The following is an 18,442-nucleotide window of genomic DNA, read 5'->3' on the forward strand; positions in this document are numbered from 1 at the left end:
ACAAAGTTAAAATAGAAAATAGAATAGAAATAGAATAGAAAATAGAACAGAAAAATAGAAATAGAAATGTGCAAATCAGGGAAGATTTACAAAACTGTTTAACTGTTAAAAAATTAGACACTCAGGTTCAAGACTTCTGGTGTTCCAGACCAGTGAAAGTGATCAATTATAAGTTCAGAGACTTTGTCCTCCATACCCTTCCCTTTTGTTTCTTTACTATGCCTCATTAAAAAACAACTGGCTTCTCCTCTACACTTTTTTTAAGCAGCTAATGCAAACAGACAACTTTTTGCTATGGAAAACCTTTAAATTTTCTTCTTTTCTCAAAGCAGGCAGTCCATCCTGCACAGATTTATTACTGTCCTTAATTTAACAGAAATGTAACAGTAAAAAATATATTTTAAAATTGTCTCACATATCTCATTAAACCTGTTTACCATGTAGACAATCAAAATAACATCTCGGAGTCTAGATTTCTTCTTACATAACAGGCCAATAATCAGCTATTGTTTCCAATACTGGCACATTTTTCTCAGGAGCTGGCAAAACACGCTCAGATGCAGTAGCATCAACTGTAGAGAAAGGGTCCATAATGACAAAGGTCGCAAAGACACATAAAAGAAATAAATGTTTCTATCTGAGAATGAATTTGAGATTATTCTGCTCCTCTACTTTGCTCTGGTGAGATCCCACCTGGAGTATTGTGTCCAGCTCTGGGGTCCTTAGTACAAAGGCAGGATTTTGCTGGAGCAGATCCAGGGGTGGGACTCAAAAATGATCAGAGGGCTGGAACATCTCTCCTGTGAAGACAAACTGAGGGAACTGGGATTCAGACTGGAGATGTTCAGGGAGAAAGTTTCAGGGAGAACTTTTTGCAACCGTTTGGTACTTTACGGGGGCCTACAAGAAAAATGAGGCAGACCTTTCAGCAGGGCCTGTTGTAACAGGACAAGGAGTAAAGGTTTTAAATTAAATTAGGGTAAATTTAAATTGGACACTAAGAAGGAATTTTTTATGCTAGGGGTGGTAAAACACTGGCATTGCTCACCCAGAGAGATAATGGATGCCTCATCCCTGGACACATTCAAGGTCAGGTTGGATTGGGCTCTGAGCAACCTGGTCTAGTTGAAGATGTTCCTTCTCATTGCAGAGCAGTTGCACTAGACGACCATTAAAGGTCCCTTCCAACCCAAGGCATTCTCTGATTTCACAGAGAGCTGTTTTGCTGTGTTGCATCCATGTACTGGTCTTAATAGAGGAAGGTAAAAGCAATATACCAAATTAAACATGCATCTAGAATCACTTGGCTACAAATATTTCTCAAATCTGATGAGACATCAGGAAATAAAAAAAATCTAGACTTTTTTCCCTGTTTATGAGGTAGAAAGTGAGAATGGAATTAGAACATAGGTGAAAAGTAGAAATGCGTGCATCAAAACCATATTAACTCAGGGAAATTTGTGGTGGGAATATAAAAAACCTAAATATCACTGAAGCATTTTTGTTATCTGACATGAAACGCCTAGTAGTCAGGCTTCATCCATTTCCTCCAGAATCTGTCTGATAAAATATCTTTCATACAGTGAACATAACATTTCTTTCCTGTATCCAAATCCAATGTCCAAAGCCAAAATATCCAAAATATTGAGTCACATGAAGCCTTTGCTTTGCCAGTGACAACTTTATTATTCTTAAAGGTCTATTTGATTAAAAAAGAAATTAAAAAAAAAAACCCAAAGTCTATTAATGTGTCGCTGTAAGAAGTTTCCCATATTTTTCTTCCATGAAAGGCTTAAGGACTAATTTTTTTTTTAATCCCCATAGGCCATCTCCATTGACTTCAAGAGATTTGTTACTCTGATACCAATAATGAACACAATTCCAGGAATGGAGCCTGGCAACCGTATTAGGGTTCTGAGCTTTGATCTTTTTAGCATATTATTCTCTCTTTTCCTTTTGTTTTTCATTAAAAAGTCACTGAAGGTGACAGAAAATATATTTGGCTTGAGGAGACAAACTGAGCAATTTATGGTTCATCCCTTTTTTTTTTTTTTGCTCTACAATAAGGACAGTTTGCTTTTTACAGATATGCTCTGAAAATAGGTTAGTTTATTATGGATAAAACCCTCTGTCTCATTTCAAATTCTCATTAGTGTCTTTAAACAAATAGCGAGAGAACTAGGTCACAGAAAACTAACGAGAGTTGTAGTCTAGAAATATGAATCAAATACCATTATTTAGATTTTTTCCTTCTAACTTTAAAGAAGGTTACTTTGTGTGTTATGCCTTGAAGAGAGAGAGAGCTTAAGAAATATATTTCACTTCACAAGTGTCAATTTGCTGACAGAGACTCATTTCACTGGTATCCACAGTAAAAAAATTACTAGAGCTTAAGAATCACACAATCTAGTAGGTAGCATCAGCTCATACATCACCTGAGTTAGAGAATAAGCAGGAGAAAAGCTTTTGCGTTTTTTAAAATAAGTTTTCTCGTTTTCTCATCATAACCAAAGAAAGGGTATCATGTTTGTCTTTTCTGCAAAAGCAGCAACTGTTGTCCCATATTCAACTTGTATACTATGACACATATATCTATTTTACAAAAACCAGTTCGCATCCAGTATTGTAAAGCAGACTGCTCCTTCTTATGGACAAGTTTGCCCATGTTTCTGTTTAAATCAATTCTCCTGCTCCAAACAGTTTTGCAATTTGTCATCTTGAATTATGTCTTTTCATTGATCTACTTCCACACTGTTATAGATGTAAGATCTGGAAGTCTAGTAACTAGCTGAGCCTTGATCCTTTATTGAAATACTTAATAAAACTGGATACAGGAAATCCAGTTTTATGGAAATCCACTTTTATGTAATCCAGTCCTATGAAATTCCAGTGAGAAAATTCTTTCCTCTGGTGATGTCTTACTAACACTCTTTGGTTAAAATTTTTCTGTAGCCCCTTGTTCACGATCACTTAGCTTGCTTAGAACATAGTTATGTTCATTTATATATAGTTTACTTGAACTGTGTTCATTACTTAAATATGTCTACTATTAATATACACATTCATAGGTATCAGCATACTATTTATTTGCTATGTACTGCTTTACATTTTTATCCAGCTTGCTTTTCCTGACAGAATACATAATATTGGCAAAACCCTACCAATATAAGACTTCACAAGTTTCCTGAAAAACTTGTAGAAAAGCTATGTGTAAAAGTAATTTCAGTGATTTCAGCCTTTATAATATATTTCTAGCATTAAGGTTTTCAGTAGTGATTCCAACTTTGCTTTTATCTTTTGGAGAGTTACTTAATCAATTATGGACAAAAAAAAAATCATAATAGTAACACTGTTTTGTGGTGCCAGGGTGAATGATGATTATTCTTTGGTGGTAGAATAATACTGTGAATTAATAATAAAACAATAGTGGAAGAAAAGTATTCTGATGGGGAGATTCAAAGGGGATGAATTTTTTTTTTTATATTCTTCTTGGCCACACTATGAAGAAAGAACTGGTACACTTTGTTCCTTTACTGGTGGAAGTGTGTTGAGGTTTTTTCTTTTCTTTTTTCTTTCCTGTTAAAGAAGCTCATAATAGATCAATGTTGCCAGACAGAATGGATTGATGCTGGAGGAAATTCAGATACATTTTACAGCACGTTGGGATTATATTTGTTGAATGTCAGTAAGGTACATGTCTTCACCCATATTCTGTCACAAAATTGTGAGTTTGTTCCTTTGGTGAAAAAAGTTTCCTGGAAACTATAATAATTAGTGTGAGGATAGAAGCTCAGGTACTTACATTTTTCAAAGATATGAGCCATTTTACTATAGATAAGAAATATTTTGTCCATTTTTCATGGCATAAAAACATTCAGTAATAACATGGGAGATAATGCCAACATGGAAAGAGCTGAGACTATTTCAAGTCTGACTATAATGCAGATGTCAGTGGAAACGAACACAGCTGAGCTAATTTCTTCAAGAAATACATGTATGTGTGTGTGTGTATATATATATATATATATATGCATGATAGAGAATCCAGTATTGCAGAGATGTTATCTGCAGATATTGATTGTCCCTTCTGCTGCCATGAAATAGGAGCCAGCCATTTATGCCTGCAGCCCAGAATGGCAACCACACCTGGGCCAGCAGGTCGAGGGAAGGGATTCTCCCTCTCTATTCTGCCTCGTGAGACCCCACATAGAGCATGGCATCCAGCTCTAAGGGCCCCAGCATGAGAAAGACAGGGACCTGTTAGAGCAGGTCCAGAGGGAGCCATGAAGATGATCAGTGGGAAGGAGCACAGGCTGAGAGAGCTGGGGTTGTTCAGCCTGGAGAAGAGAAGGCTTCATCTTATCAATGTTTCTAAATACCCCGTGGGAGACTGCAAAGGAGACAGAACCAGGCTCTTTATAGTGGTGCTCAGTGACAGGACCAGAGACAATGTGCACAAACTGCAACACAGGAGATTCCCGCTGAACATCAGGAAACATCTTTACTATGAGTTTGAATAAGCATTGGCACAGATTTCCCAGGATGGTTATGAAGTTTCTCACATTGCAGATATTCAAAAGTCATCTGGACAAGGTCCTGGACAAAAAGCTTCAATGGCATTACTTCAGCTAGGGGAGTTGGAGTTGGACAAGAAGTCCCTTCCATTCTCAACCAGTCTGTGATTGTAATTTCCAAAATTACAGAGAAGGTTTTACTGAACAGGGAGAGTCCCAGATCTGTCTTCTGAAGAGTGCAAGGATAAGTAAGTTGAGGTGGAAAAGAATGAACTGAAATGCATCAGTTAGAGAGATCAAAGAAAGAGACCATCAAAAAAGACTTGTCTTCATTTGGAGCAAGTGTTTTCTGGGTAATTCATCCTGAGAGTTACAGAGTTCCAGAAGGGGCTTTTTCATGAGGTTTGTCAAGTCAGAGCTAAAAATAGTGAGGCTTGCTTTTAGTGCTGACAGACAATTCTTGTCCTCCTTCCTCTGTTTTTCAGTCTCCTTGCTCTGCAGAGTAATCCTCTCTCTTACAAAGCTGCTAGAGTCTGACCTCAACCTGAAACACTCTGGCAAAGTCTTCAAAGTACGAGATTTTTTTTCATGGAATTACTTGCCAAAAGATATGACATATCTTAAACAGATATTTGGGACACTTGAAGTCTCAGTGTTTTACTTAAGAGTACCATAAGGGCAGCCTTTTTGACCTCATAGAAGTTTGCTTTAGAACTGGTGTGGTAGAAGCCATGGCATGAAAAATGTCTCTTGGTGAAGAACAGACTTGAAAACTTCTCTCTAGCATATGCCAAGAAAGGTGAAATGTGGATGAACACAGACTGTCTCCAGCTGGGAGAACCCCACTTGAATAACTTTGGGGCTGAAAAATTGGATTGCTAAAAAATGCTACAATCTATATTCACTGTTCACTGCACAGTTATTTGATTTTCATTATTTCTAATAAAGCAAATGATTTGGACCTCATGAGATTTCTCAAGAAGTTTTTCTCCTATTGTCTAAAACAGATCAGTAGTTTCCAATTACACATATTTGTGGAAATCACATTTCTTTTAGCTTCTTCATTTCGGTATACAGAAAATGCTGACCAATGAAATTTAATAAAAAAACCCCCGGAAAGACAATTCTTTATATACTTTCTGAAACAATAATCATCAATAACTTTTCATGAATATTCCTCATTAAGCTTATCAGTGCGTGACTCCAGTATTCAGTAACACACATAGTCTGGCTGACCTCTACTTTCTGACATTTTCAGAAGTTAGTTTTATATGTCACACCAAGACATTTCAATTAAAAACAAGAAATAGCAAACCTAGAATACATTAAAATTACTATTATGTAGTAAAGTCTTCTCAGATGACTGTTCAAAATCTTCCAAAAGGACATGGTTCATTCCTTTTAAATAGTTACTTTTAGACATTTAAAATGCATCTTGAATCACACATACTGGGGCTAATTATATCTATGCGATGCACATAAATGTAAATGATCAAGTTTTAGCTTTGAAACATACTGTGTTTTGGAGGGTGGGGAGCAAGGTAGGTATATGCCTGCACATATGAACACACAAATAAACACATTAACTTAATTTAAGGCAGCATATTAATTAATAACTAAATATTTAATTCAGTAGCTGCATGACCTTTAATGAGTTTTTACAAATTTAAAATCAACTGAAGAGCTGGTATATAAAAAATAAAAGGCTATTCTTTTCCATTGTGTGTCCTTGCACACAGGGATCACACCATGACCATGTATACAGATAGATACAGCCAGAACATTCTTGATATTGTTCTTCTAAAACTGAAATAAGCAATCATTAAAAAACAATGCATACACTTCTAAATAAATATACATCATGTATATTTGGAAATATTTGGGGTTTTGTGGCCCAGAAACAACTTTTAGTGAGAGACACGATTCTCTGAATGACAATTCAAATTTCTGCGTGTAAAAGAAGCCAGTGAAATTTTTGCTCTCTTACTGATGTGCATTTACTAATACAGCAGAAGTAGCTGCAAATCAGAAATTCAGTTTGGAAAGGTGGGAGACAGAGAAGGTTAATAGACTGCTTTCTCTGTCCATATACTTGCATTAGACCAGTAAATCCTTACCATTAGCAACCTTTCTTCACCTAATTTCATTTTCAGGCAAAAACTAGGTGGTTTCTTTCTGCTGGCAAAAGTTGCTTTGCACAGTAGAAGCTGTACATACATGACCACATGCCATATAATTTGAGCTTTTTCAAATCCATAGTTGCTATTTAATGAAACAATCCTTTGCCTGTTTTGGCTTCACAAAACAAAGGAAAGAGAATTATACCCGTTGCCATGGAAATCTGTAACTCTGTTTTTTTCCTTCATGTAATACAAAATGTATGTAAAAGTGAGCATCAAACAATATGTGGGAACACATCACAGAAATACCATCATTTTGCAAAGGATTCTACAAAATCTCTCAGGTAGTAGCAATTGCAACTTTTACCACTATGTTCTACAAGGAAATGGTTAAGAATAATGAAGAGAAGAACCTTTGCTGATTTAGCAATGGATTTTGAATCACAAAGACTGTAGAGATGTGCATTCAACAGCCAGTCATATGAATCCATATGAATCTTGCTGGCAGCTGCCTTTATGGAAATGGATTCTGACAGACTGAATATGCTATGAGACTAGCAGGTTTTACCCTGAGACAGGCATAAGAAACAGAGAAATGGATGCTTCTGCCATAGCACGAAAAATCTTAATTAATTCCTTGCTGCTGAATGCCGCAGAACTGAAATATTTTTGAAAAACCTATTCTTGCAGATGAGATGGAACAGTACTTCATTACATTTAACATCTTCATCACCAATGTGGGCAGTGGGACAGAACTGACTCTCAGCAAATTTGAGTGTGACATCAAACTAGGGGGAATAGTAAAACACCTTGACAAGAGGGCTTCTATTCAGAGGATTTCAGCAAAGCAGAAGGGAAAGGCTGACAGAACTGTGATGAAGTTCAGCAATGACAGATGTCAATGCTGCAACTGGGCCAGGGCAACTGCACACAAGTACAGTCTGGGGACTGCCTTGCTGGATAAAAACTTTGTCAAAAGGAACTAGCTATGCTGGTGATAACGTGAATGACCAGTGTATCTATGCAGTGATGCAGGCTAATGACACACTGGACCACTTTATTAAAAGCATAGCCAATGCAATCAGAGAAGTCACATTTCCCCCCTATTTGGCAATTGAGAAACTGTATCTGGAAGTTTAGCTATGTTCACAAAGTCTTCAGGTCAGGGCCCAGGCACTGAGGAATATCAAACTGGAGACAGCCTGGAAAAGAACCTCTAAGAAGCAGAATATGATCAGTGACGGTGGATTAAATGTCTAATGTTTATCCACCATGAGAAAGCAAAGGCTAAAAGAAATCTAAACCCATTTTTTCCTCTTTCTTCCGAAAAATATGTTGCAGAGAAGACTGTTACCAGAGATGCACAGTGAAAGGACAAGAGTCAACAGGTCACAGGCTGTGGCAAGGGAAATCTGAGACAAACTTAAGGAAAAAGTCCTTCACAGTGTGAACAGCCAAGTGCTGGAATGAATGCCCATAATCTGTGTCACTGGGGTATTCAAAACTTGACTGGATGAGACCCTAGATAAAACTCAATCTAGTTTTGATGCCGTACTTGCTCTGAACAGGCAAGTAGGTGAGCTGACCACCCTTCCAATGCCAGTATTTTTGATCCTGTATTCAATAGGTTTGAAAAATTGAGAGCTAATAAGATGTGCTGTGCCACTGAGTCAAACTGACATTTTGCTGACTGTAGGAGCCACATCTTTGTGTAAGACAGCTACTGTGGTTAGTGAAATAATGTAAAACCAACAGCACAGGGTCCACAGTCTTCACTACTGCCTAACAATTCTCCTCAACTAGATTTCTGCACAGCTGATAAATAAAAACTCTTGGCATGGCTTGTATCATATAAGACATCAGTAGCATAAGAACAACAACCCACAGCTGAAGAACATAACCAACCTCTATCTGGACAGGCTCTGATAAATACATATTAAAAGACTGCATGTACTTGGAAAAGTTTTCTGTATCATATATGGCTTTTTTAGATACTCAGCCTTCAGTCTAAACCTAATCAGAGAGATTATGAATAATTTCCATGTTAAAATCCCTGTCATCTTTACAAAAAGTAGAAGCAGAGAAAAAACACAAAAAACCATAAAAATTAAGACATAGGATGAACTTCACATAATTTTTGTCCTACCAACAAGTACCTGATGAGCCAAAGCACAAAAAGCACAGGAGGGAATTACAAAGTAACTTTAGGGCTGTTATGAGAATTTTTGATCCCTTCTCAGATTATTACTTTTTATAATTCTCCTATTTTCTGAAAAGTACTGTGCCCCTCTGTAAATCATTGATAAAGAAGTTTTCTATTAATCAGAGACAAAGCTTCAACTATTCCCTTGAGTGATATAAAGAACTCCAAAACAGAGTTATTGCAACAGAGGAAGGCCTTGCTTGACAAGAGACACAAAATGACGCTATAATTCAAATGACTGATGAAAATCAAGTGAAAAATACCTTTTTCAGAAGTTAATTCTTCTGTGAGTAAGCAACTGACTATGATTCAGGATTTATTCTGTTATTGTTTTGTTTTTGTGCTATGCCTAGCATACAGCTGATTATTCTATGACCTTGGGCAATTCATATACAGCTGAGTTTGGCCTTAATCTTTCTGTGCCTCATTTTACTCATTACCGTTAATATTATAATAATACCTGTCTCCTGAGAGCTTTGGATAACTTCATCAGCTATTATTTTTGCTAATAATAACAGAAGGTCTATAGTTGCCTCATTTTATAAGAAACAGTTTTCTGAAAATAGCAGATATGAGATCAATACTAAATTAAGCCCCCTGGTGAGGTGGTTTGAGGATTATTTTTCAGTAAGACTAAAGTCAACTTAACCTGCTTCTCTGTTGAGAGAGTTCAATGACGTGAACCTACCAGCACAGTTACACAAGTGAGCTTGTTTAAAGGCACACAATACAAAAGAAAATTCCCTTCCATATTAAAAGTTTATCTGAGGTTAGTTAAGGGGAGGGCTGGGCTTCAGTCAGACATGCAACAACCATTGCATAATTACAGCAGCCATTCCTAATTTATAGCTCGTATCACCCACAGCTTTTAGCAAATAAGACTGCTAAACAAATCATCAATTTTGTTTAGGGAAAAGTTCTTTGGCTCTTTGTTTTCTGCATTTCTGGAAACAAACATGAATTTCAGCCTGACAGCGCCTTTCCAACTACTTTGTTTGCTTTGTAAACCTGCAATATTTTGCAAAGCACAAGAAAAGCGAACAAAAAAAAATTACACATTTGCTTATGTCACCAACCTTCAAATCCTCTTATATTCAAAAGCAACTTCATAAAGTTGAAATAAATGGTACCTGACATTTAAGAAATAGCTCTTTAAAAAGTGCCCAGAAATGTAGATAGGTGGCTACAGGGATTTTTAAAGCGCTTACATACTAAATTCTCAGGAGGGTTTGCATCTTTGGATACCTTACTATGAAAGCATCTTTGCTCTGCTGCATTTAAACAAGCTAACCAGACCACTGTGACTTTAATAGAAATATTCACAGTGCAGCCCAGCTGCATGCAGACATGTAACTGAGATGAACAGAAAAGGGGAAACAAGTGTTCATAGGATTCATGTATGCAGCTTCAGGATGGATTCACAGGATGGAGCAGGCTCCATGCAGATAAAAAATTGTATCATCTCAGCTGTGAGACACCTTTGCAAAGCTTTAAATACAAATTTTGGCTGAGCTCATAGTTTATATCAGCAGTAAGGCAGATTTCAATCTGAGTGTTAGGTAGCCTGCCAGATAAAAAGTTAAAAGATCATGGTTACAGTATAAAAATATTCTTGAAATTTTTAAGGAGAAAATAATGAGAGTAATTTCTCAGCAAGGATGCACATCCATGTCCTAAGGTACTTGAGTTTAGTCCATAGGAGAGATTTAGAGTAGCTTTTTGCGTTCAAGATCATCCAGCCCTATTGCTATTCCTAAGAAAAATTTCAAAATTGTGTCAGACAAAGGAAGAATTGAATTTTTCCCACCATACTCTGAATGAAAACCTTCATGACTACTACCACTTTGAAAACATTCAAAACTCCAGGGCAAGTTTAGTTTCCAAATGGCAAAGCAGCATTTAAATTACATCACCCGCTACCAAAATATTTGACACACTCTTATGTAAGGATTTCCCAGCTCTGCTCTCACACCTACCCACGCCACTTACCTACACACCCCACAAACCTTTATGTTGTCTGCAGTGTTTGTGACATGAGGAACAGCTCTGTCCCGCCCCCATCACTTTGTAGGAGCAGCTGCACAAACCCTTCGTTGCCATAGTAAAGACTTTCCCTATTCCATGGCTTCATTCAAACACACACCAAAGATCCAGGAACTCCAACCACTTACGGAGTTCCTTGGAGAATCTGGACTTTACACCTCTTTACTGACTGCAAGGTGCCATATAGGGGCACAATGAAACCCTGCAGTTGACAGAGAAAGAGGGGTAAAAAGACCTTGACTTGATAAGGAAAGGATAAATGGGAGACTAGTGGCTGTGGAAGTTTGAATTTCATAGTGGGATGAGGTATTTTCTTTTAGAAAGTGAATGACACTTTCTGCATAGTTTTTGAATGCTGCTGCAGCATTTGGGTATTACTACTAGTCCCCAAAGAAATGCCAGTGAAATAAGTCTACATTCAAGACAATATTTTCTTTAAAATCAGAAAATAAAACAGGTCTATTTGAAAGAATCATTAATTATCATCCAGTCTGAACATCCACAAATTTTCTGCTTTCTTATGAAGTGGTGAATATTGAAAATAGATATGCGATGTAAGTTTAGGCATTATTACATCTGAGCACACACAGTTTTCTGAGCCTGAAGGCTGACAAAAAAGTCTAGAAAAATTCTAAAAAATTCTCATAGAAATCAGAATAAAGAAAAATATCATTATATGCTCAATGGACCAAGAATACTATGGAAAACTACAGCTACTTGTGGGAATTGAGTTTACAAAAATAAAACCAAAAAGTACACAGATTCTGACTTAAGAGAAAACAACAACAACAACAACAAAATCCCCCAAAAAACCCAAAAACCAAAACACAAACAAACAAACAAATTTCAAAATTCTTGTTGTTGTTAATCTCGGCAAAATTTATAGATAGTCACAGACAGACTGACCACTGGAGCGTTGTGCTGTGTTAAGGGAGGCTTAGATTGGACACTAGGGAACATTTCTTTTCTGGGAGGATGGTCAAATTTCGTAAGAGGCTTCCTAGAGAAGCAGTCAATGCCTCAAGATGGTCATTTAACAGGCATTTTGACAATGCCCTCCAAATTGTGCTTTAACTTTTGGTCAGCCCTGAAGCAATCAGGCAGTTGGATGTATGACCATTGTAGATCCTTTCTAATAGAAATATCCTATCCTATCCTATCCTACCCTCTTATAGAAATAAGCTTCACAACACCCATGAAAACCAAGTAAGCAACTCACCAGCTCTGTATTGCAATAAAGCAACCAGGTTTTTACAGGGTTATAAAATTTCTAGACACATATTATACAGCAACACCATGCATAGTTTCAGACAGGAAGTAAAGAACAATATTCAGCTATGTATGCATGAATAACTGACCTGAGGCTATGCTTTAACTGCACAAAGTACATGAGTTCATGAATCATCATATGTATTCAGAATGTCAGTACTTGGGCTTACAGATAATTTGGAAACAGAAGAAAACATGCTGAGAGACCAATGTGTCATGACAGGGGATAATCTTTGGGTGAACTGTAGAACTTTCTTCTCCTGTTTCTCATTCAGGAATTGAGTCAACTTAGGCAGAATTACAACATAAAAGATCTTTGTTATACACATTCAATTACAGTGGGGAAATTAAGCCCAAAAATATGTAAAATGTATCCAGCTAAACGTTTCATATATTCGTTAGGTCAGCAGAATCTATCTCTCCAAAATTCCCCTACTTCACAACTGGAAATAGCAGGTGATAGGCACACCACTGCAAAAAGATATCAATAAAAACTGGAAACCAGTCAAGGCTCTGAAGATGCAGTGGCAAAGGTAGGATACTTCAAATTGAAACCATCATGTTAAAACTAGAATTTAGAATATTTGATGTGTTTTTTGATATTTGATCCTGTAATGTTTGATGAGCATGTATTTATCTTGTGGCCAGGTTTGAAACACGTGAAGATAAAGATAGCACAGACTCACTTATAGAGCAAAGAAAAATTAAAAGTTCACTAATTGACTCATGCTGTTATTTTCTCCAGCCTCACGGTCATTTTTTCTTTCCTTTTTCTAAGACAATTTACATTAATACTTTCAACTCTATTTAGATTTTTATTAATACTGTGTCTGACAATAGTATAATTTATATTTATCAGACCAGTCTTGTGAAACACCTTCCTCATCCTTATAAGAAAAATAATATTACTCTCAGTCTTACTTCTTAACTACCTTCCTCTTCAACATCTCTTTAAGCCCAGTTTCATTGCCTGATATTTGTCTTTTTTACTATATTCATTATTTCCCTGCTATTAATGTCTTTTAAAGAAATAACACATAAACTCATTGATATTATCTCTTCTTTTTAAATGACAGAAATCTATCATGATGACTCTTTCACTTATATTAGGTTGAATTTTAAAGATAAGACTTGTAAATAATGAGAATAGAAATATACAGATGTTTCATAAAGGTGTTTATTTTCTGGGAAATGTTAAAAAGATCACAATCTAAAATGGCTTTCAGCTCTTCTGTCTAAAGTAAAACAAATGTTATAGAAAACTTCCAAAGATAATAAGTTATGAAACTTGGGCCATTATCATTTATTCCTGCATTTATACTTCAGTCATACTGATGTTTGATTAAGTTCAGCTGGCTAACATCCACTTTAGTGCCATCTTATTTAGGCTTATTGTTTTACACATTGTAAATTTTTATTTCTTTGAGATTACATAATAAGTTTTTACTGGCAGCTCTTGAAAGAAGTAATTTATAGAGCTACAAAGGTATAAGTATTTCCTCAGAATTCCTCCCTCATATGTGTAGTCATAACATAGGAAATCTACAGCTCTTAACCTCCCATTTTCCACCCTTCAACAACAGTGAGGGCAGAAGCTACATCAGAAGTGCTTTCAGTGGAAGTTAAATGGCAGAAGATCAAAGCTGTCATTAGAAAGGAAAATCAGAGATTAAGATTCCAGTGCCATGTTGTCATCCTGGTGGAGAGGTTAGACAGACAAGTGCTGCTGAGACCAACTCATCATATGCTTGTGTGTAAAAACCATCTGATTCTTTAAAAAAAAGATCACCAAACCAAACATCGTCTCCTGATGGCAAAGAGGAGGATACTCAGCATTCTTTCAGATGAAGCATTTATGAAAGAATTATTCTTTTTCCTTTTCTCCTCAGGATAGCACAACTGAGAAGATCTCATGGTTCGCTGCTGCCTCTGTAAACCAATTTAATTTGGTAAACCTGAAGAGGCTTGCTCCTTTTAGCTAGGTGGGTTTTTGTTTTTATTTTTGTTTTTTATTCTCCAAACTAGCGAATTGAATTAGCTCAGTCAGATAAGCACTTAAGTTAAGAGAAAGGAAGTGGAAGGAGCTTGCACTCCAGTCTGGGGACAGAGAACAGAGCTGACTGTTAGATACCCATCTTCAATGCTCAACATCAGACTACAGCCTGTGGTTAGGGATACAGGTCATTCCTAAGGATATTTTTTTTTCTTTTTTTTTTTGCACAGTAATTTCAAGACCAACAATCCAACCAGACTTCTAAATGCTACAGAGAAAAAACAAACAAAAAAGGGGTCAGAGGGCAGAGAGGGGGAGGGAGAGGGGGAAAAAAGAGGTTTGGTCAGGTGATAAAAGGAAAGTTGCTGAAACTCTCTTGTGGGTAACAGAGCAACACAAAATAAAAGCATGTAAATAGAAAATCTGTCATTGCTCTTTTTAATTTATTGTCTTGGAACTAAAGCCACTAAAAAACCTCTGCAATATTGCCCTCTCTCCCACAAAACAACTACAAAACAGAATTATCATCTGTATTACAATGATCCATTGAAAAAGAAAAGACTGAAAAAAATGAATAGACAGGTAACAATTTTCCTGAAAAGAATTTCACTTTAAGTACTAGCATTGGCTCAAATTTGTTATTGTCCCAAACAAAGCAAGCATAAAATGTTATCACTCTGCCAATACAGCTTTTCAAATTCCATCAAGAAAACCACCTGAGCTAAATTAGATCAATGTCCACTTTGCTGAATTTTTTGAATAAAATACAGTCTGCTTTGATCTCAGTAAAACCAATAACAAGCTCAAATTCACACCTATGCCAGTGACTACTGATTTCATATTTCAGGTCTTTCTTCCAGTGTTATAATTCAAAAGGAAAATGGGCAGAAGATGAAAGTGTGCACATGACTGCCTGCTTAAACTGACTTGGCTTCTGATGCTAGAGGTGGCAAAAAGGCAGATTTGGTACTGTACAAGCTGCCACAGAACATTTTTGCTTCCAGCCCGTGAACCTTCAAGGGTAAAGGGAAGAATTCATTTCCTTCTCATGTGTCTCTCTTATTAACAGTTATCCAGCATGGTGCTTGGCCTGAACAGAAGATTTTTTAGCATAAAAATGAATTTTATGTTTAGCATTCTGGAACAGAATTTTTGGTGCAGGGGCCTCCATAAATGGAGTAAATGTGGCCTGTGGCTCTCTGCAATACCTTTATTCTTCTACTAGAATTTGTTTCTTGGGAGGGGGTTTGTGTGTTTTGTACTTGTGGTTTTTTTGCTATTTTTGTGTTATTGAGGTGATGCATTTTGTATATTTACTTTGAAAGGTAATCATAATCTATAGAGCTCATCAAGGTTGCTCTGGTAAAAAAAAAATCACTTTAATTTCTTTTATAAGCTGTATTCATTTTTTATACTAGATTCTAACCTATTATAAGCTGGTAAAAATTAAACAAAGTGTCAGTGTATTCATTTTTTGAAACACATTAACATTTAGGACACAACACAAATATTCACAGGAGTCCTCTTTAATAAATGACTTCCAGTGATTGGAAGAAAAAAAGTAATCATTACTGTTGCATATCTTTTTTTTTTTGTAAAATACTCTCTAATATTAATATATATATATATATATATATATATGTATGTATATATGTGTATATACATATATGAAAGACTTAATTCAACGTTGTTAAACTTGAGCTGTTCATTATAGAATGGGTCAGAAAAGAGCAAAATCCTCCAAATATAGATCTGTAGATAAGAAGACCCCCTAAAATGTTCTTTTGCTTGTATTTCAATTTCAGATCTTATGGAAAAAATACACATAGGTATTTGGTGAAATTGTTGGAATTAGATACAATAACACTTGATAAATAGAATGTAACATGTACTTAATCTATTTGATATTTTACATTTTGTTTCTAATATGAATAAACCTCATGAGAGATGATCCCTTAAATGCTCAGCATCACACCAGCCAGAAGCAGTAGAGTTTCCAAATCCAAACTAACATTAGTTTATTAGCTGAAGCATAAAATCAACAGGTCTTTCAGCCTCTTTTGGACAGCCCACAGCAGCCATTGTGAGCCTCTCCTGATGCCCCTGTGCAGATCACAGTGCAGCCTCATCCAGGAGACAAGAACATCACACACAGTGTGTCTGGTGAGTCATTTCTATTTCTCAGCCTGCTCTCACTCCGAGTTTGGTATTACGTACCATATGGCCGCAGCCTTCCTAAATATGGTTTCAAGGAAGTCATCTGATGGCAGGATGGAAATGGCTTTGCAAAGCAGCAAAGCTGCTAACTGATGGGTGGAAAAGCTGAAAGTGATGGTACTGGAAAAGGAAAATCTTGTATGATCCTGGTCTAAGCCTTTATTACAGCAGCACAAAAATGTAATAATTTCTGTTACTGGTGTAGACACTTTAAAAGGAAACACATAATAAAATAGTGATGGGTTTTTCTGCTTTTTCCCCTTATTCAATCACTTTCTGCCCAGCAGAAAGCAGTGGTTTTTTTTTTTTTTTTTTTTTTTTTTTTTTTTTTTTTTTTTTTTTTTTTTTTTTTTTTGCCAGCAGATCTACTACTTCACATAGTCTTCCTTTTATTATACCTCGTGTTGGGCTTTCCAGCAATTGCTCCTTATCAATCTTGATTGTAAACTCTCCTCTTACTGAATTTCCTGTCCCAAGTTTGTGCACCTCAACTATTATGCAAAAGCTCCTACTTAGTCTAATTTTATGGAAAAACCTATCTTCTTTTTTTCATAAAGCATCAAAACCTTTTTATGGCTTTCCAATTCAGGTTCTCATAACAGACATACAAAGTCTGAGAGGAACATTCAACACAGCAGACTTTGACATGGAAATCTAAGTATTTTTCTAGTTTATTTTTCAGTGAATAAGTAAAATTGTGTCTCTGCCCACAGTGGGGCAAGTTGAGACTAGACTATCTTTAAGGTCCAGTTCTATCCCTTAACATTCTCTGATTGGTTCTCTGACTTATCTGAGGAGTAATTAAGAAAAGTTGAACACTGTGGTCTTAGGTTGATCCTTGCAAGAGCCTTTGTCTCAGGAGAGTGAGAAAGGTAGTTTGACACTGCTGGAGTGTGGGGAAGAGATCCATATAAGTCATGTTTGTGTGACTGGAGGCACATAGTGTGGATGAGGAAAAGAAGGAAATACCACAATGAACCTGAAATCTCTGTATAAGGGAGAAGATATGCAGAGAATCATGGTCATCTCAGAAGAAAAGCATGCAGACTAGGTTCCCTGGCCTGAAAGTCAGCTTCCCAGAACAATCATTAAAGACTATCTGTACTTATAAGCATACAGGAAAAGCTTTTTTCTTGCTGTCTTAGAAGAACTCCAAATTTTTCTACAAGAGTCACTTAAATGCAACTTGTGCAAACAGGAAATTCTGAACACAAAATAATAAAATAGCTCCATTTGAACTCAACTGCATTGCTACTTACAGTGTAGGGGAAATAATTCCTTTCAGGGGTCAAGAAAAACAGAACATGTCTGCCATCACCTAGAAGTATTTATACTGTTTTCTTTTTTACACCTGTAAGGCCATGAGGAGCAACTAAAACTCATTCATCAGTAGTCAACACGACAGCTAAATGTTTAATCTTTGAGTAACAGAACCACAATTTCAGAGAACGTAACCATGGATCTCTTGTCTAATGATATCCCCTGTCCCAAAAAGTCATCTGCAAAAGATCATTGTACAGAACACACTGAGGATCCCTGACCATGAAAATACATGGATCTGGAATTTGTTTTGTCTTAGTCACTCAGCTGACACAATCGTTACAGTTGAATCCACCAACTTTGGTGGATTTGGTTTATTACCAGTTTTTATAAGTTTAAAGACTTTTGGCAAAAGGACCTTACCCTTGCCTTCTGCTCCATTTCCATCATTAATCTTTCATGTTGCTCTGCTATTGCCAGCGTTGCAGAATGGACTTTCTGATATATCATTTCTCCTTCTCGTGTTTGAAAGGTGAACAGCCCTTCTCCTGTGTCACACATCCTGCAGGGAGATTTAAGCAAAAGAGAAAGAAAAACAATCAGTATTGTGTAATTTTTATCTAACTATTATAAAAAGTGCATACCTCACAGTAGCAAATGCTAAATTTAGAGATGTAGTTAAACTCTGAAATTCCAAACACCTAACACCTGCAGTTATTTTTACCATCGGAGAGAGACATATTCCAAGAGATGGGCAGAACTTCATTAACATATTTTTTCAATTCTGTTTTAATCATCATCTGGATAGTGAAAAGAAGCTTTA

The 18,442-nt window shown here is 36.4% G+C and overlaps 1 protein-coding gene across 1 annotated transcript in view; it reads right to left on the minus strand.

Moving 5' to 3' along the window:
• DOK6 (docking protein 6) overlaps nucleotides 1–18,442 on the minus strand; it is a 244,943-nt gene that overhangs the window by 46,302 nt on the left and 180,199 nt on the right. The window contains exon 6 of the mRNA XM_066328381.1: nucleotides 18,043–18,181. Coding sequence (XP_066184478.1) covers nucleotides 18,043–18,181 — 139 coding nt within the window. The remainder of the gene's footprint in view (nucleotides 1–18,042; nucleotides 18,182–18,442) is intronic.

Source organism: Sylvia atricapilla, chromosome 1 (assembly GCF_009819655.1).
Source record: "Sylvia atricapilla isolate bSylAtr1 chromosome 1, bSylAtr1.pri, whole genome shotgun sequence".
Taxonomy (NCBI): domain Eukaryota; kingdom Metazoa; phylum Chordata; class Aves; order Passeriformes; family Sylviidae; genus Sylvia; species Sylvia atricapilla.